This window comes from Cyclopterus lumpus, chromosome 25 (genome assembly GCF_009769545.1).
Source record: "Cyclopterus lumpus isolate fCycLum1 chromosome 25, fCycLum1.pri, whole genome shotgun sequence".
Taxonomy (NCBI): Eukaryota; Metazoa; Chordata; class Actinopteri; order Perciformes; family Cyclopteridae; genus Cyclopterus; species Cyclopterus lumpus.
Genome location: NC_046990.1, coordinates 2,037,982 through 2,064,853, shown reverse-complemented (window position 1 = coordinate 2,064,853; position 26,872 = coordinate 2,037,982). Strand labels below are relative to the sequence as shown.

At 43.5% G+C, this 26,872-nt stretch overlaps 1 protein-coding gene across 5 annotated transcripts; it reads left to right on the top strand.

Moving 5' to 3' along the window:
* The first annotated feature begins 547 nt into the window (after positions 1–547).
* On the top strand, positions 548–25,639 carry pak4 (p21 protein (Cdc42/Rac)-activated kinase 4). 5 transcript variants are annotated; one of them, XR_004609081.1, is made up of 12 exons: positions 548–688; positions 13,312–13,548; positions 13,853–14,058; positions 14,137–14,344; positions 14,554–14,787; positions 15,489–15,947; positions 16,984–17,117; positions 18,034–18,160; positions 20,245–20,370; positions 20,459–20,593; positions 21,380–22,379; positions 22,554–25,639. XR_004609081.1 is itself a non-coding variant. In XM_034528587.1 (11 exons), exons 2-11 carry the CDS (start codon positions 13,348–13,350, stop codon positions 21,533–21,535), a joined length of 1,986 nt encoding a protein of 661 aa, XP_034384478.1. In that variant the 5' UTR covers positions 548–688; positions 13,312–13,347; the 3' UTR covers positions 21,536–25,639. The 5 variants fall into 5 exon arrangements, 4 of the variants coding, with proteins under 4 accessions (XP_034384478.1, XP_034384481.1, XP_034384479.1 ...); XM_034528587.1 differs by having other exon boundaries at positions 21,380–25,639; XM_034528590.1 differs by lacking the exon at positions 548–688 and adding an exon at positions 737–908 and having other exon boundaries at positions 21,380–25,639.
* The last annotated feature ends 1,233 nt before the right edge of the window (positions 25,640–26,872 follow it).

The window sequence follows — 26,872 nt, the reverse complement described above, 5'->3', positions numbered from 1 at the left end:
TCTATGTGTTTGGATCTGAACCTATATTAAACCTGCAATAACTGCTGGTTTGTTTCACGCCACTTGTTGGCAGCGAAAACCAGTAAATATACATATTTATTCAGCTGTTCCTGCTCCACTATTTCGCTGACCTGCAAAGTTGATATTAAATTGAAATGTAATGTAAATTGCAACATGAATGTGTAACATTGAAACATATTTTATGTTTTTTTTACTTGAATTGAAATATTCTACATTAGGTTATTGGTGGGTATACAGTATTTTCTGACTTTTTTTTAAGTGTACATTAATAATACAAACACAATACATATTATGTTTAGTTTCATGCCAACTTCATGAGAAAAGCCACCAAGTCCAAATGAGAAAGCAGCCCGAGTGACGTCACGACCCATCCTTCTTTACGTGGTCGGTGTTTGTCCCGAAGAACAAAACGTCATCCCCGCTCCACGAGAACGCGTCTCCTTAGCGACCAGTCGCTGACTCGGTTGCCATGGTGCCTTGCCGCAATTTCCCGGATGTAGACCAAACCCCCCCCCCACCCCCCTTCTGTTCAACCAAACATGGCGTCGGGAAAGTGATACTTCAGTTTGCCCAAAGTTAGCCCCGCGTCTGCTCTCTGAAATAAAGGGAAGTTTATTTCCACACAAGGTTAGCGGCAGAAAAAAAACAATCCCCCGCAAGTTTTCGGGTGAGTAACGACATTTGATTCCATAGTTGTAGTTCACTGCGCGCTAGCTTGGGGCACGTCTCCGCTCCCCGTCCAGCAGCTAACGTTGGCTAACGCTAGCTGCTTTCAAGTCTGGGTTTCGAGGGGACCGCAGGGACACCTCCTTCGGTCTGGTCCCTGCGGATGTGGTCTGAGGAGCACCTCGCTGGGAACGGGAGGCGTAACGCTGTTGGCTTTCACGGTATGGCCACGTTACAAGGCGACGAGTCACTTGTGAAAGTTGTTGAACAATTAAAAGCCGCAGCTGTGGACACATAACCGAGCTAATTGTACGGCAGGGCTGCGCGTCGATGCTCGGACTCTCTGGGCTCGATGGACGGCTTAGTGGCAAACCCAGGGGGAAAGCTGTTTCTGGTAACATTGGCCATTTTACTTATCTGCCTGCCAGCTATCACTAAGCACTGCAGCACAAGTTACTTTTCAGGTTTCGAAGTGACCTGTGAAACTGTAAACTATTTAAAAAGACACAATGCATGGTCACAAAGCTGTAAGAAGGGCTGTTTTCATAAACTCATGAGCAGTTTACAGTGTGTGTGTTTGTTGTGATGCGTGGTTCTCACCGGCCAGAGACGCTACACACATTAACAAGATTAAACTAACCAACACGATATAAAGGAGTGCAGCGTGCATATTGATGCAGCAGTGATCTTAATAATATAAATGATATATAATAGTAAAACACTGAAAGAGGCCATCTTACTGCACAATCACTAGTACCCTTTGCTGATAATTCTTGTAGGACTTTTACTGGTAATGGACTATTTTCATAGTGTGGTATTAGTACTTTTACTAAGTAAAGGATCTTCTACCTCTGATTAATGGTATCACAATGCACATGTAACTTTAACTGGTCACAAATGTGGTACACTTTAATTTTCTCCGCTGAAGCCGCTGTGTGTTTCTGGCCAGACTGAAGGAGGAAAGAGGATATTGTCTGTCTGAGATTTGATTAACTTGCTCTCTCCCCTCCATGACCCCACTTTTTTTTTATTGCCCAAGTCCTTTCTCTTCTCCTTTTGATCTTTTAATGTGGTTTCCCCCTCCTCCTTTTCTCCTCAGCTGGCTTACATGTATTTGTGTTATTCATATATGTATGCATGAGTGAGTAGGAAAAGAGATTGTGCATGCAGTTAGATAGTCAGCAAGGTTGTGCGATTTGTGCTGGGCACACAACACATTCCTGGGATGCCAGAACTGTATGGAGGGGTCACTTTTCTCTCTCACATACTCACAGCCATACCTCAGCAGTGAGCACCCTTATCAAAATCATCCCCCATCTCCACGTCATGCTCTGTAAGTTATTCAGCGAGGATAACTGTGTCAGGAAGGAACTGGCTGTCAGCTGAGAAAATCACCCAGGATACAGGTCAGATGGCAACGTAGATCAGCGTACTATCTGTTACACTTTGAAAGTTAAGTATTTGTAAGATAAGATTATAGCTCATTGGAAACTAGGGTTTTCACGATCCTTTTAGAAACGGCACAAAAAAGGAGTTGGTGGCCGAATTGTGAAAAAACACGCCCTAAATAAACTTATTGTGGTGAATTTTCATCATTGGGATAATCGTGAATATCCTCATTCGAGGGAATTGAAAAAGCTGTTCAGCTCGCTATCACGGAAGGGCAGTGAAAATTGAGCCTGATTTAAAATCTACAGGAATTATCATGTAAGAAACGAAACAGAAACAGACAATGTTGCTATTTTTTTTAAACTATTTCCATTTTATTTATGGGGCCAGGGGACTTAATGATAACTTTATTTAAGTTTTTTTATTTGTAAAAAGTCTAATGCAATACAAATATGTTAATGCAATTTTAAGAATATATATATATATATATACTCTTAAAATAGTGTATATATATATATATATATATATATATATATATATATGTGTGTGTATATGTATATATAAACGGGAAGCGATAAGACATTAAGATATTAAATACCCAAAGCAGCGTCTTAAACCTCCTGCGTCTGTCTTTGCATGGGGTCGTGCTTTACTCTGACACACATGCACGCTCAGTACAGCGTGAGACTCATCATGGCAGAGAAGACAAAGATCCAAAGTGAGGCTACATTTCACTCCAGTAGATGCTGAGAACTCTGTTTGTATCAAAGTCAGTAAAACCCTCACTCGTCAGGGACACACTTTATCACAACATGTAGCCAACGAGCAGAACATCAATCTGCATAAATGCTCAGTTTTCTACTGTTTGTCCGTCCTCGTCCACTGCAGGTAACCTTAGTGATGTCACAGAATGCAGAATGGACTTTGGCTAGTTCTCAAAAAAGAACTTAAAAAGTTTATGTGCGGCGAAACATTTGATTGTAAGAGCCCGAACAGCAACAGTTAATTTGACTATTTAAAAATATATTAAAAAGTGTGGCTTATGGGCTAAGACGCCGACTATTAACTGCAACGTCTCCGGTTTGAGTCCAGATGGGGATTATTGCTTCATCACTCATTTCCTCTCTACGCTACATAATATTGGCATACAATCAAAAATCATATTCGTCAATCTTTGTTTCTCTTTGTTCTGTGCTTTATTGTGGGGGTTAGTTACTTTCCTCAATTTTCTATCTTTTTGACCCATTAGCTCATCAAGCCATACATACTTTTTTTTGGTAAATCTATAAAAAACCCTATAAAATGGTGTGTAAAAGGGTCTAGAGAGTGAGGATGAAGCTAAGCTGACTGAAAACGCATTTAAAAACCCTGAGGTGGGTCATACAGACATTTTGAAGAAGCATTTTGCTTCTTCCCTGTAACGGGGAGAACAGGCCAGGCTTATTGCCCTAGAGGAAAGAAAATCCTCTCAGGAATGACTGCAGTAGCCAACATCAACACAGCCCTCTACGTGCTCAGTAACAGGCAAGCACAGTGCATGAACACCATCATTATTCATAACAATAACCCTCTTCTGAGAATCCGTTCCAACCACTTAGTCTGATTTTCAGGCCGCCGCTGTGTCCGGCATATAAGGAGTGAATAGGTATTGTGAAAAAGAAAACTCACAAGAAACCTTTTGCTCAACACTTCTATTGTTTCTGTCTCATCATACTTTTGATTGCGACTTTTGAAATCATTTCATTTTTTAATTTAGATTAATTGATCAATCAAGAAAATAATTGTCAGATACAGGGTCTGAAATACCTTTTCTACGTCACCACTGACAACCAAACACACTTCTATAGTGTCATGTCATCTTAGTCTCTGACTATTCCATGGCAGGTGACCTACTTATAATTCCATTACCTCGTCAGATTAATCACTATTTAATATATCGTTGCTTCCATAGGTGTTTTTAGTTTTTCTTTTACTTTGCACACAGCAACAGCGGGAGGAGTTTTGTTCTTGTGTTTGCATGCGCAGTTGTTTTCATCTCGCCCGGAGAAAAAGATCAAGCTTGGGCCTGCACGTTCCCAATGATATGAAGGTTTCACAAACACACAGACCGTTCTGGAAGGTGGCCCCGGTTCACCTCCACTGTATTGGAGGTGTTTCAATGCTCATGAATGCATGTTTTAGTGGGAGGGGCAAAAGCTTTTTTTTTGTTGTTATTGGTTTGTTTGTTTTTAACTCTGGAATATTCTGGATGACCGAGGCAAGACTGTTGTTGCAGCGCTTGGTCTGTAAACAAGTATGTTCAATCGAATCAGACTCTACTCAAGTGATCTTAAACTTTCTCGAAGATGAATCAAACCACATTAAGAATACTTTTTTAGGAAGTGGTAGATTTCGACAGTTTAGTCCAAGACGAAACAACTGAATGCAGCCAGAATGGTTTTTTTTGGGCATAAACATGTCCAAATGTTGAATACATGTTGTCCATGGCTTCCACTTGCTCACGCACACCGCAGCAATAGAAGAAGAATCACAATCACTTCCCGCATCTGTTTACAGTTGGTGTATTTCACCAGTATCTGATTACAATAACGTACCTCTGAATAACATTGACCGGTCTAATGCTGTATTTGGCAGAGCCACCTCGCAAACAGTACATCTCCTCCCAGCTGACACCGTGGTGACGGGCCTCACTCATGAAGGGGGCGGGGGGATCGGTGTGATGTTTGACCTCACAACCACATCACCTCATTGTCTCCGTTCTTCGACGGGGTGCCATCACCGTGTAATGATGGCGCTCCACTGAATCATGTGTTTTACAGTATGTTTGAGGTTTAACCACGCTGACATTGTGCAGTATCGAGTTTGTTGTTTATGGGGCACCAACAAGTTAAGGCGAGAGTAGACAAGTACCGCTGGTGGAATGCAATACATTTACATATTCAAGGCTGTGCCCAAGTACACTTTTGATGTACTTGAACTTAACTTGCGTATTTACATTTGTCGGACAGCTTTAGTTACTTTTTATTTCTCCAAATTTTGGGATCATATTCAGACTGTCTGTGTTTTTGGATGCTTGTCCTGGCTGTAGATTAAAAAAATATTTTCAGCTTGCACCCGCAACTGAGCAAAACTCTCAGAGCACAACCTGTGTGTGTGTGTGAGAGTGTGATCTATATCACGCTCTCTTTATCATTGACCTTTCCACATTCCTAAACCTGCTCCTGGAAGTCGGCCGTCATTGGCTGCAACACTGCAGTGCTTTGTTTGAACGAGGCCTCGGGATTGGCCGCTTCGTGTGTCGAGTGGACCTGTTCCTGCTGTATTTTAACTTTCAAAGGAATGTCAACAGGCCTTTTCCTTATTTGAAGCTAAATATATACATACAATTAAATGATATATGCTTGTGGGAGACAGCTGTGCGGTCAAATTAATACACTAACTTTTGTTTTATTTTGGAAGGCACTGGCATAAAATCTTTTTTTTCAATTTCATACATCTTGTGTCCATGAATCTCTTTGAAATAGCCCTCTGGAATGGGCTTTTTATTTCAATTGGATGTGCGTTAAAACTACGCCACGGTGCGAACGTGATTGATTGGCAACATAACAAAGAAACCGAGTCAATATTTGACAGCGCTCCGCCGCCAAAAGGTTTGTTGTGGTTAAGATGTGTTTTGGCATTTAGCCTTGGCTCACTCGCTCTGTGTCCTGTAATGTCGCTGGTGAGGGATCTGTTTACATTAGCAGGCAGACATTGCATTTCACAGCAGCCTGCCTTTTATGGAGCTATAAATTGTAATAAGTTGAGCCTTAATGTCAGAACCTGCTGTGCCACAGAGTGACTCGTATTGTCATGTCATGTAAAATGATCATGTCCTCATTAACCGTAATGATTTACTGAAGATGCAACAAGAGAAGAATCTTTCACCATCCTCCCCTTATTATTTTCCTCACGTGATGTTCATCGTCGCTCAATGCAAGTATTGACTTAATATTTGTATTTGGGCCAATCATGTGTTTACTATTGAAGCAGTAGTAATAGGCAGTTATATTGCATCAGTTTGACTCAACTAATACATTGCAAATCAACTAGCATGAAAAAAGCTATCAACAACTATTTTGATAATTAATAATTTTCTTGCTCTAATTATGTGCATTTTATGGTCACCAGAGGCAGGTCCAAGTGGACATGTGTACCAAATTTCAAGTCAATCGGTCATTGGGTGTAAAAGGGCTGGACTTTTCCAACTCAAGAGTAACGCTATAGAGTAAATTATTTGTACGCAAATGCGAGACCTCCAAATTATAAAATTTTTCGCCAGGCCTGATATGCATGTGAAATTTAAGAATGTTTGGGATATGATAAAGGCCTCAAAATGGGGTTTCCAGGGAGAGGAAAATAATAATAACTCTTAGAAAAACAATAGGTTCCTCTACGGCGAAGTCGTCACGAGGACCCTAATAATAATAAACATTCGAAAAACAATAGGTCCTTGACCGACTTCGTCGGGTCTCGGGCCCTAATTAGTGGTAGAAGACGGGTAAAGACCATGTACTCAAAGTAGCAATCGGTTGATACGTACTGATGCATTAATGTGTACCTCACTTTAATGTTGGAGCTGGTAAAAGTAGCATGTGAATTTCAAGTCAATTAACTTTAATATTCATCTACAATATTGCATCATTTGTTTTGTTGGTATTTTTTAAATTATTAATCTGAATCCACAAAGCAACCACAGATGTCAGATAAATGTAGTGGAGTAAAAAGTACAATGTTTACCTCCTGCGATGTATAAGTAGCATCAAAATGACGGATCAGTTGTTGTATTCAGTGTAATTGATTACCTCCCATCACTATATTACAGTAAACAGAGTGGGTTCCTTTCCTCTCTGTTGTTTATGACGTGAAGTGGCTAATGAGGCCCTCCCCCCGGTGACGTCATGATACTGGGCCGCGTTTTGCTGAAACCAGAGGAATGCGACACACTTTGTATTTGCTGCGATGCTTTTCTGTGTTAAAACGTACTCGCGTTATTATTTTTGTGTACACGCCGACCTTCGTCATCGGTCACCGGGTCCGGTTTCTTCCCCGAAGAAGTAACGACGAGGGAGTTTGATTTCTTCGCGGAAACAACTTTGTAGCTGTTTTTCTTCTTCTTCTTCCCGGAGGTCTCCCGCATGAGATCAGGTGGATCGTAAGTCGCCGGACCTGTGACTACAAGTGAGTTATCGCGAGAGGAAATGGCTACTTTTCCGCCTTGTGTCGAGGTGCGGCGGCGCGTCAAAACAAGTTCCGACTTCAGGTAACGTCTCGGCTCGGAGCGACGGGTCACCTGGGCCACTTAAAGCCGGAGTCAGGGGGAGAGGCACGAGGGAGGGGAGCGGAGGACGAGCTGGACAGCTGGGAGCTGCTGGCTCTCTGAGCCCGACTCTTACATTCAAACCTGGTGCTCGGTGCTCGGCTGCTCGTGTTCGTGCGGGTCCGGGCAGCTGTCGGCCGGTCTCTCTTTGCACTAGTGTTGGTGACACTTGGGCAAGGGGGCGTTCACCGCCGCAGGAAGTTTGTTCCGTGCATTTAATGTTATTTAATAAAGCAGTCTGAGACAAGGAAACTATCAATGATTATATATGATTGCGTATTGTATAGGTTGCCTGCGGTTGGTGCTTTTTGAGTGTTGGAAGAATATAATTCGGATGTAGGGAGAAATACACAGATTCAGTAAGTCATTTTTTTTTTAATCCATCATTTTATTTAGTAATGTGCAAAACACAAGGATGTGTTTTACTACAAGAAGATATCTAAATTGTCTCGAGTTTTATTTAAAAAAAAAAATTCTGTCTTTAAGTTGATGTAATCAGTTTGTTAATAACGTCACGTGACCTTTTTTTTTTTTTAATTCATGAACCCATCATTAATTTCACAATAAATCAATTTGATTCACTGAAAAGAATCTAGTCGAGTTGAGAGTCCCCTGATACGAAATCCTGTCCGTACATGAAATATCTCCTGTGTACACAAACTGTGAGGACTCCTATCATACATTTATGGATTATACTTTATAAGTGTATGATATTCTGCTTTGACCAGATTGTCTTCAGCATGTATGTGCTCTGATGAAACGATGGAAATCTGTTAACCTTTTTCATTTGACATCTCCATGAAACTCCACCACCCTGCACACCAGGCTATTAATTATCACCCCTGATTCAGCACTTGCATGCTAATGTCGAACAACAACAACAACAATGGCAACCGAGAAGGTTAATTCTGGAAATGTGGTCAGCGGATGTCTCACTCAAGTTATTCCAGAGACATGAGAGTTTTGCATTAGACAAAAGACACGTATTACGTTTTCCAACTTGTGGTAACTTAAAGAAGTGCTCAGAAGAGTGAAGTTAAGCATCAGTATTCAGTCCATGAGCTTTTAGTTATTTTGTAAATATTGTGTTTTTATATGGAATAATGATTTGCTTAACAAGCACAGGACTGATGGTCTTCTTCATGAATCAACTGCAAGCTAACAAGTAATTACACAGGTTTGTTTTCCTTGTTATATGATGGGAGGAGAAAGTAAAATCTTTTATGAATCATTAAGATTTATTTTTGTCTCCCTGAAGTGTGTTTATATTGGCTGATTTGCTGGTGTTTTCTTAGGAAGATGGTTATGCACGGTGCGGCTCGATGAAGCCGCAGACAGAAAGTCATTAGAGCGGAAGGAGGAAGTGTGATGCCCGCTCTTTGGAGAGGTGTTTTCACTGTGTTGCTCTTCCCAGAGTGTAAGACCGGGTGGACCTGATGAGAGGGTGATTACTGGTAATGTACTTGAGGTGAGGTCACCACTGGGTTGATGAAAGGATAGGCTAAATAACATTTGTAATGAGCAGGTGCTGTAAAAATAAAAACAGAAAATCTTCAGTTTTGTGTCCTGATTCGAGCAAAGAATTGTCAATTTGCTCTAATTATATTTGATATGTCGACATCTTAAGCTTAAATAAAACATTGGCGAGGACAAACGTTTTGCTCATATTAAGTAAGCACTCCAAATATCTCCACTAGTGTAAATGAACTGCAAGTCGGATCCTTTTTTTATTCACAGCAGTTAAAATACAATAACTAGAAAGATGATTCTCATTGTGATCTTGATATCAACCATTTCATCCAGATTCAGTGTTTTCCTCCCCCAGTCGGGTTTATTTTTTTGTGCAGTGATAATGTGTTCAACGTACTTTTGAGATGTAGGCCCTGCCCACTGTTTCTAACACTATACATTGTGCTATGGTAGGTTTAGGATTGCTCTCGGGATTAATAAGTATAGAATCAAAAAGCTTCCCCCTGCAAATTCAGCACTCTTATGAATTCGGTTGCAATTCAGACCCGTTTCACCCCCGACCGTATCATTACAGCTAAATAGTGTTGTTGTGACTGAAGGTGTGGTCTCTCAAGCGTGGACCACCCATGTGCAGGACTTGAATCAGGCCAGAGGACAGCAGCTTCATCCAGGGCTTATCAGTCTGGCTCTGGCCCCGCAGATCGGACAGGCTTTCTCACTGTTCAGCCAGGCATACGGGGACGGGGTGATGGGGTGAGGGCGGGGGGGAGAGAGAGCATAAGAAGACAGGGGGTAGGAGAGCAGAAGAAGACAGGGGGTAGGAGAGCAGAAGAAGACTGGGGGAGGAGAGCAGAACGAGAGGTCGAGGGGATTGGGGTGATGGGATGGTGATGGATATTGAGTGGGAGGGAGGGTCAACCCAGAGGGAAGCTATAACTACAGTGGCTGCTGTGTTCAGGGAGGGGTTGCTTGTTGTGCTCGGTGAGAGGAGGGGTCTTTTTATAGCTTCTAGTTGACTGTGTTTGAGTGGGTGGCGCGGAGCAGCAGCTCTGCTACTGTTCTTATCTTCGGGTTAAAATATGTCCAAAGCCATGTCCCATTCGCCGCATCGCCTCACTGTTTTATTTAGTTGTGATATTCTGTGAGGAACTGAACATGCAGAGAACTGTAATCGACCCTGAGAAAAACAATGGGGTGGTTTGGTCAGCGGTAAAAACTGTGATTGATCCATGGTTTGTGTCTTTGCTGTCGGAGCCAGTTGTTTTAGTCTGTGTGTTTCTGTGTAATTCATTAAGTCCATGTTTATGATATTAATGAGTCAGTGGTGAGGGAGAGCAGACACCTGTCTGACACCGTGGTTCTCACGCAGCACTTCCTGTTTCAAGGTGATGGGGATATGGGGCGGTCAAGGGTGGAGTGACCATACACCTGCTGCAGCTCCTAATCACTCTCCTTGGCTTAATGCCTGCAGCTCACCTGTTCCCCTGAACACCAATAATCTTATATATATAATATAATAATAATATTATATACCTTTTTGTGCATTTTGATAACCATTTTATATAGAAACAAAATCTCACAATCTCCAGGCACAAATCATTTTCACTTTCAGTAGTGTGCATGGCTCAATAGGTTGTTTAACTGGCACATTTTTATTACATCTGTGTCATGTTTGAAGAGTCGAAAGCACATTTTACAACCTATAAATAAAAAAATCATTTTTTATAGTTTGTAATATAGTCAAAGATTGTTTGCTGGAAAATGTCAACATTTTATTGCCGTTTAAGAATCCACTATCAGTTGACCTCTAGGTATTACAGCCTGACCTTTCTATGTGCATTTATCATGCATAGACTTAAGACCCAAACTCGCATGTCATGTGAAGCCCTCCCACACGGTTGTTTGTTTGTTTGTTCTACAAACAAGTCATCTAAATGCCACCGAGCTAATGAAGTTCCCTCTCAAATCAAACGCGTTGAGGTCAGAGCTCTGTAATCTGTTCACTGTTTACTACACAGCCTTAGTTACAGTTCAACTTTGTTATCATGTCTAGGCTTGCAACTGTGGTCGTAAAATCTAGTTTTTTTACCCGCAACCGGTCAAGCTAAGAGCTCCAGATCTCTTCAGCCACCATTTAATTTCGTCCTCTCGTAAGCCAGAGTTTGGATGCATTGAGCGGCCCATCAGACGTGATTTGTAGGCCTCTTCTCTCTTGTCACCAGACTCATTATGAATAGAAAGAGGCATTTATCACCAGTGTTGTAACCTCCCGGTTATGAGATACTTTCCCTAATGGTTCTAAAAGTCCGTAGTTTGTTGGAGTTACTTAAACATCCACTTTGAAGATACTGGCACTACGTCATTTGGGAAATATCTCATTATTATTAAAAGGTCTAATTATTGTGATTTTAAAAAAGCAACAAAAAAAAAGCTATGATTTTGCTTTATTCACCATATATGTTGCTGCTTTTTAACTTTGAAAAAGTCCCCGGAATTCATTGTGATTCTATATTCTCATTATGCAGTTAAAAATTTATAACACCGGATGTCTTTTATAAGCAAAGCCAATAATTAAGCGCGGATAGAAACGTCATGCTGAAGATAAGAGCTGTATTGTTCCACTGACCTGACTTGCCATTCAATACGTCTCTGCACGTGAATATCCATATTATCAAAGTTTTCTAATCTTTTTGGGGGCTGTTTTGCGCACAGCGCTGTGTTGAAGCTCCGCACCGGTGCGGTCATTGTTGGCCGCGAACCTCACTTTTCTCAGCGTGTTCCCGGGCGGGTCCTTCCAGACTTCAAACACTCCTGCTGTTAAAGGCTTTATTAACGCGGCAGACTGTGAGCCCAGCAGCATGACTCATGGCCTCTAACTCATGACCCGCCCCAGCTCGCCATTCCACCCTCTGGTCCTCACATCCCTGCATCTTTTTGTTCTCGGTGAAGTGTTTTGTAGAAAAACAAGAAGAGAGGATTGTGGTTAAATTTAACAGGGCCCCAGCACTCCCATTGCCCCCTCTGGTTGGTCAGCAGGGCCTGGCTCTGCTTGTAACAGCCAGCCTCTGTTTGACTTCTGGGAGTGTCTCTTTTGATACCCGACAACAAAGCAGCATGGTTGAGTTGGAGACTATTTACACCCATGGTGAGCAGTGCTTTACAGGATACTTTGTAAACTCAGAAATCCTCCACCATCTGCATTATTTTTAATCCAGCTAACCACAAGGGCAGCAGATTGTATGACTCCTACTGATTAGATGGCTCTGACGATGCACTTGTTCCTGTTATCGACTCCCTGTAGAACAATACGAGGCAGTGACTCATCTGTTGACTGATTGATGGTTGTTTATTTGTGCTGTCAGGAAATAATGTTTTGCTCTCACCACATGTTTCTCTTTTTCTCTGTCTATTTTCAAATGATTCGAGAAGCCTAACTTTACTTTTATTGTTATTAAACAAAGGCAAATGTCCCAAATCGATACTAGAGGACTTCCTTGTTTTATGAATAAAGCGGTACTTGAGTTAAAGGGGTCATCCCTGCAAACGCCTACCAGAAAAACTATCCATTGTTCTTCTTTTTTTATCTATCTATCCAGCTTTTAACCTTTCTTTGTTTGGGATTCATAGCACCCCAGCATGGATGCCTTTTGCAGCCATAACATTAAAAGTTCTCCCCAAGGAGAAAGGTCACAAGGCAGTATGTTTAGAAACGTTCTCAGAGGCATCCTCACGCTCATATTCAGAATCATGTCCAAAATAAATGTCCTGAACATGAAATGGCAGGGACTCTACGTCCATAGGACCTCAGTTGAGTAATATTATGATGCGTTCGGGCGTAACTGGCAGTTTGCAGTGTGGGCAAAAAAAACGGGATTGGGGCATCTCTAAAAGTTATATTTTTTTTGCTGATTTGTGACTGAACAGCCATCGTTCCCATGAGTTTGGTGAATCCCCTCTGCCCCCCCTCCCAGGGGCTGAGAGGGCAGCAAGTGATGACGAGTAAACGACTATTGAGGGTCCTGCTCTGGTGTCTCGGCTTGTTGTGTTGTTGTTGTTGTTAGGAAATGCTCGAGCAGGAGCACTTGTCCTGTCATTAGTAATGGGAGTCCAGCAATGAGCCCATTGTTGAGGCTGCCAATGACCTTCAGCTAAAGGTCACAGCTGGTTTAAAGCCAGTACGCTGCTAAATGCTCAATGACACTGGTGGTGGTAATTCATTTGTTGGACTGTACACAAACAAGGACTGCATTTTCTTATGTTTTATAGTCGATTGTGCAATATGGGGTTTAAATGGCTTCACTCTGAGTATATCACTGATTGCATTTTATTGAAACTGGATCCAGCTTGCTTTTTAATGTTTTCTGAAGTTGTAACCCCTCCCTCTCTGTCCTCTTTCCTCACTGCAGGTCTGATGCTCGGCTGCAGCTGCCACAGGCGCCATCATGTTCACCAAAAAGAAGAAGTCTCGCATCCAGATCTCCGCTCCATCCAACTTTGAGCACCGCGTGCACACAGACTTTGACGAGCAGGAGCAGAAGTTCGTCGGGCTGCCGCGGCAATGGCAGTCGCTCATCGAAGACACGGCCAAAAGGCCCAAGCCCTTCATCGACGCCACCGTCATCACTACTGTAGAGCCGCGCAAGGTGGGATGACCGAAAGGATTAGTTAACGAAGGAAAATAATGTCACAAATTATGTTTGTGATTATAACTCAATAACGGATACGGAAGCTATCCAAATTGTTTGAATGTTTACCACCACATGGTCACTGCAGTGCTTTGGTCTTCAAAAGAAGAGTTTTTAATAAGTCAGTTGACGCTGAAAAACTGTGTAGACCTACTTTTTTAGATCAGGAATCGTTGAGGGAACTGATGAAGAGTGGATTTGATACTGGCATTGGTATCAATAAAATCCTCATCTGGTTGACTATTCACTTTCTTCACTCCAGACAATTGTACGTGGCAGCAAGCTTGGCGTGGACGGCTCTCTGACCTGGCTGCTGGATGAGTTTGACACCATGTCCGTGACTCGCTCCAACTCCCTGCGACGGGGCAGCCCCCCAATCCAGCCTCGCAAGGGCTCTAGCTCTTCAGGAGGAGGAGGAGGGCAGGAGAACGGTGACCCTCACTCCCGACACTACTCACACGCAGACAGGTAGGTAGTTCAACCGCAGAGGTCCTGTCCTACGAGCAAAGTATCTGCACTGACCTTTGCATCGCTCTGCTACTCAAGAGACCAACCCAGACCGGAGCACCACCAGAGTGGAGGTGACCACCGCCAGGGTCCCCGTGTGCTCCGTCCTCATTGGGATGAGGGAGTCCAGTGTCGCCCCCAGCAGCAGCCCCGGGGCCAAGAGCCCAGCCGCACCCACAGGGACAGGCCTGGCTCCGGCCCTCCTCCTCCACCTCATAGAGACCGAGAGCATCGGGACCGGGGTCAGGTAGGGAGATTACTGATTTGCTGTTCAAAGGACTCGTCTGGCTCTCTTTCTTGCAGTCATTATCTTCCACACCACTCTTAACTCTTAACTTATTTCCCTCACTGATGTGTCCTTGCAGTAAATGAGAGATTTGAGCACCCTCTAGTTGTTTATTTATTTCACACATCCCAATACCCTCCATGTCTCATGCAAACACTTCCTCTCTTCAGGAGCAGGTGGCTCACAGGGATCAACCCAGTGAACTCAGGCCAAAGTCCAGCTACATGGTGCGGGACAGCAGCCCTCAGTCTCCCAGGGACAAGAGGCCTCTCTCCGGGCCCAACATCTGCACCCCTAACCTTCCAGTGACGGAGGGCGTGATGAAGACTGCCCAACAGACCACGCGGCCGTTTAACACCTACCCGAGGGCGGACAGCGAGGGCGGACGCAGCCCCACAGGACAGGTGGGGACGGCAGCATGAACAGAGAGACAGGCTGTTTGCCAAGATAGGCAGAAGGACAAAAAACAGAAGATATTGACCGAAAAATAAAGGCAGACAGGTGCAAATTGAGCCGCAGGCTGATGGATGGTAGATCTTATCATGTTGCTCTTTGTTCTCCAGGTCAGAATGAACCAATTCTGTCCACTGAAAGCTGTTGGTGGAGCTTATGTAATAATGTCAAGTTCAGGGAGTTTTTATTATTTTCAAACAGACCAACTTGGTGCCAACGTGCTTTACAGAATGATGTAATTAAAAGAAAATGTTAACTATTCAGACAATTCAGAGTAAAATACACTTTTTATGGTCCAGGCTGAGATTTCTGTATTTTCCATGCAGAATAAAGGAAGAAATGTCCCGACTCCATTTAAACTGCTGTAATATCTCTCTATAATAGACAATGAAAGGTCATTGTGTGCATCTATGTTTTATGGCATATCATTTTTACATTAATGTGATGAAATATTTTGATTTGCCATGTCCCAATGGACAAAACATTGTTAAATTACATATTGTGTAATAGAGGATGAAATCCATATTATAATCAATATTTTCAATGATGCAAGTTATCAATATAGAACTTGTTGCAGCGTCAAGTTGGGAAAAGTTAGTTTATTTTATATTAATTATATGTTGTGTTTGTGATGACGTTTTCTTTCTTCCAGCCGGTTCGACACCAGGACTCTTCCCCTAAAAACGGCCCCTCCAGCGGCTCCACACGAGGCTCCTCCAGCTCAAAGCCCCCTGTAAGCCACCCGCACCCTCATCACACTTCCCACCCCAGCCTGACCCCTGAGGCCACCCAACACCCTCACACCCAGCACCCCAACGTTCCGGCCCCGCGCCCCCCCGCGCCCTCTGGGCCCCCGGCGTCGGGTGCTCCGCCCCAGGGCCGCTCGCCGCAGAAGGAGCCCCAGAGGGTTTCCCACGAGCAGTTCAGAGCGGCACTACAGATGGTGGTGGATCCCGGCGATCCACGGACCTACCTGGACCACTACATTAAGATAGGGGAGGGGTCGACGGGGATCGTGTGTATCGCCACAGTGAAGACCACGGGGAAACTGGTCGCCGTGAAGAAGATGGACCTGAGGAAGCAACAACGCAGAGAACTCCTCTTCAATGAGGTAAGGGTAGTCAATGCTGTGATTAGGCTGGGTATTGGTACTATATACCTTCTTTGTTTTAGGGTAAATAACCCAGTACCAATATCAATGCTTGAGGTCATAGTTGTTCTGGACTACATTATATTGAGATGTGTTTCACAATATTTTTTTCTTCCCTATTTACATAAATGACCGGTCAAGATAACTATCGGTACTCTTTATTGGACCATATATTGCCCCAGAGATGTCATTTTAAGAGCATGTTATGCCACTGATGTAATGATGATATAATAGCATAATAATGCAAGAACACCTTTTTTACATCTCAATAAAATGTACTCTCAGGTTCTCTTTTCTCTCTCATTGGGTTTAAACCCCCCGCACCCCCCAAAATATGTCTGTTTATTTGGATGTAGTGCTACAATGTAAAAGACGCATGAGAAACAGGCAATATTCAGGTCAGGAAAAATGATCAAGTTCATGTCAGAATATCGTACGATAAGTCATAACGTAAAATATATCAAGGTCTTGTCAGTATATATTCTGATAAGTCAACAAACACCTCAATACAATGCAGTTCAGCACCATCACTACTTATGACCAATGTTAAAACATCAATTCAGAAAACTACAAAATATACATTATCGGCAGTTTTTTCTCGAGCTGGTACATTTAAGCCACAATAAAATAACTGCCGCCTTTCTCTTGTGTATATAAATAGTTGATTTTTTAACATTTACAAGTTTAAAAGTACATTACACACTTTATTGACACAACAACCAATGAATTACAATTAAACACCTCTCGTAGAACGAGTTTGAGTTGTCAGTAGAAATGCATTCATGCCGTAGTCGAGCACACGGCTCCGTTTCACTGACATGACTCGCTAATTGCCAATCGACTGAGTCATCAGGCGCCAGTGTTTCCGAGGCTGGTTAATCGATTACAGAATTGACCCGACAGACATACGACCAACAGACTCTCTACCAGCACTGCCACTCTTTTGGGTCCAATGTAAATGTGCCTGCATGTCTTTCTGTTTCCATGGTAACTGTAGGTGGTGATCATGCGGGACTATCACCATGAGAACGTGGTGGAGATGTACAACAGCTACTTGGTGGGAGACGAGCTCTGGGTCGTCATGGAGTTCCTGGAGGGGGGAGCGCTCACCGACATTGTGACGCACACCAGGTGGGAAGCGTTTTGTGTATATATATATATTTTGTGCTACATTTTCTTTATTTGTATTCTCTCCATTACTCTGTATCCTGCTTTAAATGTCACTCAATAAATCCCAAACCCACAAAAACTCTCCTCGCCATGAGGGGGCAGTGTTGCCTAGTGTGTTCAGAGATATCGCCATCATTTGTGGAAGAAGTATTCAGAGACTGTACGAAGTAAAAGTAGTAATACCATAATATAGAAATACTCAACAAGTAGAAGTAAAAGTACATAATTATTAGTATTCAAATATACTTTAACTACCTAAGTACAAAAAAGCTACTCATTATGCAGAATGATGTATATATTTTGTTACCGGATTACAATTAGTGGTGCATAAGTGTCTTCACTTTAATATTGCAGATGGTAAAGGTGGAGCTAATTGTGATGACTGTATGTACTGCTGGTTAGCTTAATCTCTAATAACACATCAACATTTATTAGTGGATTTATATTTTGTATTGATAATCTGAGTCTGCAAAGTAACTAGTATCTTAAGTTGTCAAATAAATGTAATGGACTAAAAGGTGAAGTAGAAGTATAAAGTACCATTAAAAAAAAAAAAAATACTCATGTTAAGTACAAGTGCCTAGAAATGGTGCAGTACTTGAGTAAATGTACTTATTTGCATGCCACCACTGACCACAACAACCTGTGTGTTTCAATTATTTCCGTTACAAAATAATTATTAGGATTATTATCTAGATTGTTGCAACATTGTGGGACGACTACCTCTTTGTGAAACATTGACACACTGCTGTGGTCTGGGTGCAGCCCATCATCAATAGGGTGTCAGAACTGATGCCACGTTGCCGTAGAGTGAACCAGAAACAAAGGCGGCACTAAAAAGCGTCTAAAGCCCTCCGGTGTCTCCCTCCTTCCGCAGGATGAACGAGGAGCAGATCGCCACGGTGTGTCTGTCCGTCCTGAAGGCTCTGTCCGTCCTGCACACGCAGGGCGTGATCCACAGGGACATCAAGAGTGACTCCATCCTCCTCACTCACGATGGCCGCGTATGTACCACCAGCTTGACACTGCTTTCTTCTTCTTCTTCTTTTTTAAATGTGTGCCTCTGCGGCAAAACACGTTTATACGTTTAACTTCACACAAATTACTAATAGGATAAAATGATGCGAACTGCAACTATTAGTGGTCATTCTTGTTTCAAAAGGACATCGAAGCAACATCTCCATCTGTAGTTCTTTTTAAGCAAGAGAAAGGCCTTTAAAGACTCAATAAAGCTGTCAAAAAGCTCCCTCTTTAAAATGAGAAAATAAGTCTGTGAGCTGACGAGCGCTCGGTACGTGGTTTCACAGAAATGGGCTTTTCCAATTGGAAGCAATCGTGCAGCTGCTTTAACATGTCGAACCACAACACTGTCTGATGCAGCCCTTTACCAGCATGTGACGCCGTCTCTCTGCAGACATCTTGACTAGTCCTAGGACGAGCAGTTTGTTATCAGAGGAGTCACCCGGTGTTACAAGAATAAAGGTTTGTAAAAAGGAACCGAGTGCCTGTCGGTTACCGCTACTGTAGAAAGAAGGCGGTGACCGAATCACTTCCTGCTTGTTGACAAGCAAATTCCTGCAGAAAATGAAACCACAGTTGCAGTGAGACCAAGGCAAAAGAGGAACATGACATTTTTAGTGTGTGGCAGTCGGGGGACACACACGCACACACACGCACACGCACACACTCTGGTCGTGGACACAGAAGACAGCGACTCTGTGTCAGATGTTGCTGAATCCGCACAGATGTTTGGTTCAGCTGAGTGGAAGTTTCAACCACATTTGACCATTTCAACAAGGCCGATTAAAACCTTCAGCTGAACGCCTCGAGCAATAGGATGTTACATTGATATTATAGGATGTTACATTGGTAATATAGGATGTTACATTGGTAATATAGGATGTTACATTGATATTATAGGATGTTACATTGGTAATATCCTATTGTGTAAACGATTCAGGGAATTTAAGGGGACAACTCTGTACTTTTGTCCACAGCGGACCACTGACCGCTTCAGTCAATCCCCAGATGGAGATCCAAGCTTAGCTTTCACATCTGTTAAGGTTACTGCTGTGCGGTCGCAACCATTTCTCTGTGCTTGTTCACTAATCGCAGGCAGAGTTTTGTCCACTTTCTCTTCACAATAAAGTGTAGGCTTAATTGACCTACACGTAGTCTGCTCATTTCCTTGTTTTCGTATTAACAAGTTCATCTTCGGGCCTAGTGTAGTTTCATTTCTTTTTTGCTGCGTCACTTGCACCGACATACCCTGTATGTCCAAGTCCCTCTTGATGATAAGATGAGCCAACGCCTTTGGTTTGACGTCTCTATGAGCGGTGGCCTGCAGCAGCATGTGCGGCCCGCTACAGTGACACTGAAGGGTCACTGTAGCATTGTTGTGCTCTGAGAAAGGTAAAAAAAAATCACCTGCAGGGTCGTCTTCATGTCGCTCATACTCCTGCTAATGAGTTTACTCTATGATATGATAGACTATGAGAACATGATCTCAGGAAGGCCCTTCACACACTGGGGGCGTCACAAATATACAATGGGGGGCTTCCTCCTGGGTTGGGTTTGAGTCGCTGCTTGCGGTTTGGACTGCCAGGGGAAGTGCTTCTCGTCAGCAGGGTGTGTTTGGTGTATCTGAATGCAGCTGTGTGATTAAGTGTGTGAGTAGTGAAATAGTGTTAAGACATTGGATCTCCATTCTGTAATGTGTAGAGTTGAGATTGCTCTTAAAGCCTTTGGCGTTGTCTATGAAGCTCACTCCCTCATCGCTCGCCGTCCTATTGCAGCGTCTCATCTGTCAGTAGTTCGTACACGTGTGCAGCGGTTCTCGTAGCTGGTTTGTTTCATTTCTTTGAGGGGGGGGGGGCTGACTTACAGTACAGTTTTTGAAAGCATTAAAATGTATACATAAAGTGGATGCAGATAACTATTGTAGTTCTCCAACCTCACATACACAAACGGGATGTTAAAAACTCTGTCAGCGTGTTTTGTGTGAAAAACGATGGTGACGTTCGTTTCGTTTCCCCTTTCTCCATCTCGTCCTCCTTCCATCCGTTGGTCTGGCTCTCTCGGTCTCCAGGTGAAGCTGTCAGACTTTGGGTTCTGTGCCCAGGTGTCTAAGGAAGTGCAAAGAAGGAAGTCTCTGGTGGGAACCCCCTACTGGATGGCACCAGAGCTCATATCCAGGCTGCCTTATGGACCGGAGGTACTGCTCCCACTCCCCTCAGCATTGTACTGCTCTTTGTTCTGCCAACATCTAAACATCACATCTCTTCTGCTCGTTGTAAATCCAGGTGGACATCTGGTCTCTGGGTATCATGGTCATAGAGATGGTGGACGGGGAGCCGCCATACTTCAACGAGCCGCCGCTCAAAGCCATGAAAATGATCCGAGACAACCTGCCCCCCAAACTGAAGAACCTGCACAAGGTACAAAGACGGACAGCTCGAGTTTGCCAGCGCAGTTTATGTGCAGCACCATTAACAAATGTCAGGGATGTAATTATACCGTCGCCAATTTGAGCTAAAGCAGCAAAATCAAATCCACAGAAACATATCTTCTTTTTTTATAACATGACTTCTTTGCTTCTAAGAGCCAACCTGCAGGGTTGATTATAACCTGTGTCATTTTCTTTTATTGCAGCACTTTAGAAGTGGCACATCCATTAAGGGAGCGTTGCGTAATATGTAACCTTTTTATAAACATCCTTTTTATGGGCTTCTTTGAGCAACGATTACAGAGATTATCTCAGCCCTGGCACAGATCCCAGCACGACTACCTGACTACTGCTTTCAGATTCAATTTGTAAATGCGCTATGAAAGTGGCCAAGGAAAGGTGTTTGGCTGAGACGAGGACAGAGGACCCTTTGAAGCAAAGTGGAGGTTGTGTCTGTGTATGTGTTGAAATGCAGTTTGCAGGAGGAGCGCAAAACAAACAGGGAAAAAAACAACAAAAAGACAAATCTCTGGTGTTGGTTTAAACACCTGTGTTTATTTATTTATTGTTAGCGTTCAGCAATAGCCGGATTTCTTAAATGTTACTAAAATAACCGATTCTATTTCTTATTGAAATCCATGTTTAAACACATGTTTTAATCAAAATGATTTCAATCTGACGGTAAACTAGAACTGATAAAAATACACATTTCTAGGTTCCACAGCTGGAAAGCGCATGCTTGTTATCAACACCTGGATGTTTTCCTCTGCTCTCCCAGGTCTCCCCTCTGCTCAAGGGCTTCCTGGATAGGATGTTGGTGCGAGACCCGGCTCAGAGGGCCTCGGCCAGCGAGCTTCTCAAGCACCCCTTCCTGACGAAGGCGGGTCCGCCGTCCTGCATCGTCCCCCTGATGAGGCAGAACCGGATGAGATGAGACGCGCCACAACGAGCCCTCCGGACCGCGGAGGGGGCAGCGCGTGATGGAACAGAATACTCCTGCACACGGATAGAGGTGGACCGCAGAGGTCAGAGGTCACAGCAGTAGAGAGGTCTGCGCTTCAGGGGCGGAGCTCTCGGAACGAGCTGCAGAGTGCAAGCTGGGTGTGCAGGAGTATTCTCTCTCTCTTATGTGAATCACTGAACTGTGGGAAGTGTCTTCCCTAAATATGAGGCAATAAGGCGGTGTGCTTGCGTGTGTGTGTGTGTGTGCGTGCGTGCGTGCGTGAGTGAGTGAGTGAGTGAGTGTGCGTGCGTGAGTGTGAACATGTAAGTGTATAAACATAGTTGGCAGCACTGTTAATGACAGTGTTTTAACGGCTCACACATGGTGTGAGAGCAGAGGAGCCACAACGTGCCCGTCGAGTGATTTAAGCCCATTTTCACTCAAACATTTTGGTTTTAATTGAAGACCTGGAAAGATTGTGGCTATTTTTCCATTTGGACCATACCTGGATTATAAGTGTGAAGTTGGGGTTTTGCACACCAATTGGATGCTTTGGAGGAGCTGTGAGCCCGTTAGCGGATATTTTTAGAAACCGGTCGGATCGTCATTTTTAATCTCACTGTTTTGACGCTCTGGAAGTCCGAATGCCTCTCACTACAAAGACTTACTCCGCGGACGGATCCCGGACTCGGACACTACCCTCGTCACACCCAGAACCGACTACTGAGGGAGAAACACTTTTGACTCAGTAATGAGTCACACAGACTTTTATTTTGTAGCCCTATAAATTCTAGCTTCCTGTTGAAAACACGCAAACATACACTAAGTCGAAAAGGTAAACACTGGAGTTGTGTTTTTTTTTACAGATGCATTTTCCTCTTATTTGCTCCTTATTTTGATGTGTAAGTACAATGAACATAGAGAGAGATATCAGTTTTGATGTTTTGCTATCTCAAGTTTATGAATGTTTTGTTGTTGTTGATATGATTTGTTTCCTGGTTTATTTTAGACAGATGTGGTGATTTTTGAAGCACTGTCCCGAGCGCTAAGAGGCTGCACTGCCGGTTGATTCCAGCACGCAGATGATGGACACTTGATATTCCATCGGGTCGTTTTGTAGACCAGATGTGACTCAATGAGTCGGAGTGAGTCACTCGAGCAGGAAGAAGGTTTACACCAACACAACAATGTTCCCACTTTGAACTGAATGGACAACAAAATCCTTTTTATTTTTACCGTAGTGTTTTTCGAAGAGTAGGCTTATCAGCACAAAACTAAACGGTTCTTCTTGGGTAGAAAATGAACCTGAGCTGCTTTTTAGGCAATCGGCGAGTCGTTAGTGTGTTTTTTATTCCGTGTTTCGCGGTGATTCCTCGTAACGCCATCGCTCCCCTTCAACAAACCGTTCTCCTGTTGCGTCGCCTCCGTGTTTGATTTTCCTCGTTATTGCATCCTGAATCCACCTCACGGACACACATGGAAAGGAGTGTAGCGGATCAGGTGTGCTTATTGTTTTTGTGTTGGCGTCTGCAGGAAGATCCATTCTGGACACCCCTGATGACACACACATGACAGTCCTGTCACTTTATGAATTTACCCACCAAAAATACTTTGCACCCGGCCTCAATTGATTTCACGAACGGGTGCAACAGGAGTGCTGCAGCGTGATGTGTTTGTGTGGTCCAACCAGGAAGTTGGCGTTGCACTGGTTCCCCAGACAAAAAGCCAATGGGATTTGTTCCTCTGGATTATTGCAGAGAATAAGATCTGTGGCAAACAAATGTTCATGATACTTTTGTTCAGCAAGATAATCTCCTCCACTTTCATCAACCGCCTTTCTCAAGGCGCGCTAAAGCTTAAAAATGCACAGGAAGGGCATCTACTGATGTATTTTAGATTTGCAGAACACAATGTTCTCATCTAATCTTGTGTTAACCACAGACCTTAAACCACAAAACCCATCGACTTCAAGACGGGGGAACCAGAGGTCTATAAGAGGATTCTGTTCCTTTGTCTCAGAATGTGCTGAACACGGCTTTCATGTTGGAGTAAATCACCCTGTTGTGACATGATGTTGTGTTTTTTTTTTTCCCACATCAGGACATTCAAATCAGTCACTGCAAATGAATATTTACTTTCAATTCCCCTGTGGTGTCATCCGGCCTCGGCAGCCTGAATGACACCACAGACCGCTCTATTATCGCCCCACTTGTGCCCTGAAGGAGGCGTCTGTCGCGGTGAGTTTCACAGGAGACGCCACTAGAGATGCAGCTCCGCTGGGGTTCAACGTTCTCGAGCTAATGCGACATGAACGCGGCCCGCAGAACATCCCCCTCTCGAGGTCGAGGCTGCTTCTTTCTTTACTCTGACTTTTCTCGACCCTGAATGCCTCCTGCTGATCTCGTGCTCCTTGAAGATGAACACTCCCACTTTAAGATGGCGTCTTCGGTCACTTTGTGTCGAGCCTGCAGGAGGGAGGCAGTGAAAAAAAGGCTCTGTTTTATCGAGGATTTCCAAAAATAATCATTCGGACACCAAATCTAATATTTACACGTTAGTTTTGGCCTAAAAAGAAGAAATAAATGGTTCAACCTTATCGTTTAGTGGATGGGAGAAATAACCTTCGATTTTTAATTTGTTTCCTAATCCAGAAAAGGCACAGGAGAAGAGGATGAAGGCTTTTTGAAGCAGGAAGGATTTAGTTTCTAACATTGTGTATCTTGTGTGTGTGTGTGTGTGTGTGTGTGTGTGTGTGTGTGTGTGTGTTTTCACACAAACCGATACTGACTCACGGATTACGAAACGTGTTGTGGGTTTCATGTTGTCATCCAATGGCTCCGCTGAATGACAATCATTCATCAGTCACTATGTTTTGAATAATCTTTAAACATCCTTTGGGGACTGACAACAAATAGACTTTATAGTGAAGCTGAGGACCTGCTAAATGCATGCTGGTGCGTTTCCTGATGTATCTTTAGAAAATAGAACAAACGGTCGTGTTATTTTTCGAGGGAAATATAACTAGTTCCCTCCAAAAATAACATAACCGAAACCCCCACAAACTGAATAGGAGTAAAATGTCGTCATAGAATAAAGTGAAGCAGGTCAATTGGATGACATGTTGTAGCTTCTCCTTGTTAAACATTCCCGTCATGGACCCTGAAGCCTTTCCTTCTCCTTCTGGTGTCGAGACGTTTGCATTCATCACAGCCGTAATAATAAATATGAATTAGAAAGTGTTTTTGAGAATCGATGCAGTATCACAAAACATAATCTAGTGATTCTGTCGTGTATCCAAACTCTTCTTGCACACCTAGTAAGCTGTAATCTTGGGCCTGTGACTTTGTTCTCCAAATACTGCAACAAATGTAGCCTTAATTCTCTAAAGAAAATCCCAGATTATTTATTTTGCTCAGTGGCCCAAATACTGGTTCCTTTAGTGTGTTTCCTAGTGTTTGTGTGTGTCTCTTGTCCAAGTGTGAACTCCCACTCTGGTCATACAGACTTCTTTGTTGTTGTTGTTGTTGTTGTTGTTGTTATTCCTCATCCCACATCAGATCAGTTTTCCTTTAATTATCAACGTGGACTACATTTTATTGGGCCGTGTGGAGGTTGTGCCCGCTCGTGACTTCCTGCCTTAACATTTACAATCACTACTTCCGACTGTTGGAGCTGGAGGAGCGCTTGTGACGCACACCTCATGTGGTGTTCAGGGAACCCTTTTCTTTTTTGTGGGCTGAAACGTTTGACGCTTCAGATCGAGGAGGATGTTTCCGGGGTCGGCCTCCAGGCGGCGCTCTTCTCTGTTTACCAGAGCTTCCCAACGCTGCCCGTTGATCTCTTTATTGATGGCCGTTCAGGGTTTAGTGCCTTGCTTTGCGGCCGTGCGTCTGGTTGTGATCACATCGACCAACCGGCATGCGCTTTGAAACGTGACAAATAAAAAGCGGATTTTTGTTGCAGTTGTGCCATGTTTTGTCGACTGTTCCTCCCACCATCTGGTTTTTGTACATTTCACTAGTGTTGTCAAAAACATAGACTTCACTTTGCAAATTTAACTTCTTTTCTTTTCAAATACAGAGTTTGTAAAAGTCATCCACGGCGTCTGTTTTCTGTTCTTGTGTGCAGGAGTATGTTCGTGCTCATAGAACTTGTTTTAGCATGTGATAGTCCAACTTTGGGATGTTAGTTATTGCATGATATGGAAACCTGCGCAGCGACAATGAATCAACCGGTTGACAACCATTCAATGTACCATATTTACTGAATATCTTTCAGTTTGTGGGCAACAGAATAGAGTTGATGTCATCATGGGCTTCGGGAGGCACCGATGAACGTTTTATAGACCATCATTTACAGATCGGTCCACAATGGAAGTCTCCCTTAGCTGCAGGCCTGGAGTCAGCTGTGGTACTTGTTGGAGTGTAGAGTCCCAAAACATCAACAACAACAACAACAACAACAACGTGGCATTAAAACCACAGAAACGGTCCGAGAGGTGCAAAGTCCACCATCAGTTGAGGCCTCCTGCGGAGCCATTCCTCATGTGACATCCTGGACATTGTGCCGTACCAAACATGGCGGTACATCTACTGCAGCGCCAGCCTTGTGTTTCCCCTTCTTGCAGCGCGTGGAGCCCTCGGTGCTTCTTTCCTTTTCAGGAGTCTTTAACCAAAGTGACGCTCCACCAACTTTAGCTTTCGTGTGAATTTGGCTGCACGGTTATGGGATGCTGAGTCACCCTCACAAACGGTGTCCTCGGTACGAAGGTGCAACAAACGATACACGGAGGACAAACCACATCGGCGATGTAGGTAATTCATCTCATGTTTTTATTCTAAGTACTTTAATAATTCTAAGCCACCACTTTAGTCGAGACTGAAATATCTCAACCACTATCAAATGGATGGCTAAACGTTCATGGTCCCCAGAGGATGTTTCCTGCTGACTTGGACGACCCACTGACTTTTACCTCTGGCGCCACCTGCTGGTCAGAGTGTTCACTTATTCTGGGGAAATATCTCTCGATTGGCTTTTAAGGATTGGCACAATATTTTACAGTCGTGATCCCCAGACGATGAGTCCCGATGATCGTGCTGAACATGCCTGCGACTTATGATTCAAACATGGTGCTAATATTCAAGTTCTGGCGCCATCGTTGGGGCAGTTGCAGTTTATTTCATGCTCCAACTATTTGCAGGTATTTGGTCATAAAGGACCTATAATAACACTCCCATCAGCTTGTGTTTATTGCTTATAGGTCAGTGGTCGCAGGAAGTATTCTCTATCGGCATATTTATTTATATATATATATACATTTTTATTTTA

What these genes read in the sequence shown, in the direction of transcription:
- pak4 (XM_034528587.1), top strand. Translation starts at nt 13,348, where the DNA reads ATGTTCACCAAAAAGAAGAAGTCTCGCATCCAGATCTCCGCTCCATCC. An exon ending in AGCATCGGGACCGGGGTCAG is followed by an intron (nt 14,345 to 14,553) that starts GTAGGGAGATTA and finishes TCCTCTCTTCAG; the next exon opens with GAGCAGGTGGCTCACAGGGA. An exon ending in TCCTCACTCACGATGGCCGC is followed by an intron (nt 18,161 to 20,244) that starts GTATGTACCACC and finishes CTCGGTCTCCAG; the next exon opens with GTGAAGCTGTCAGACTTTGG.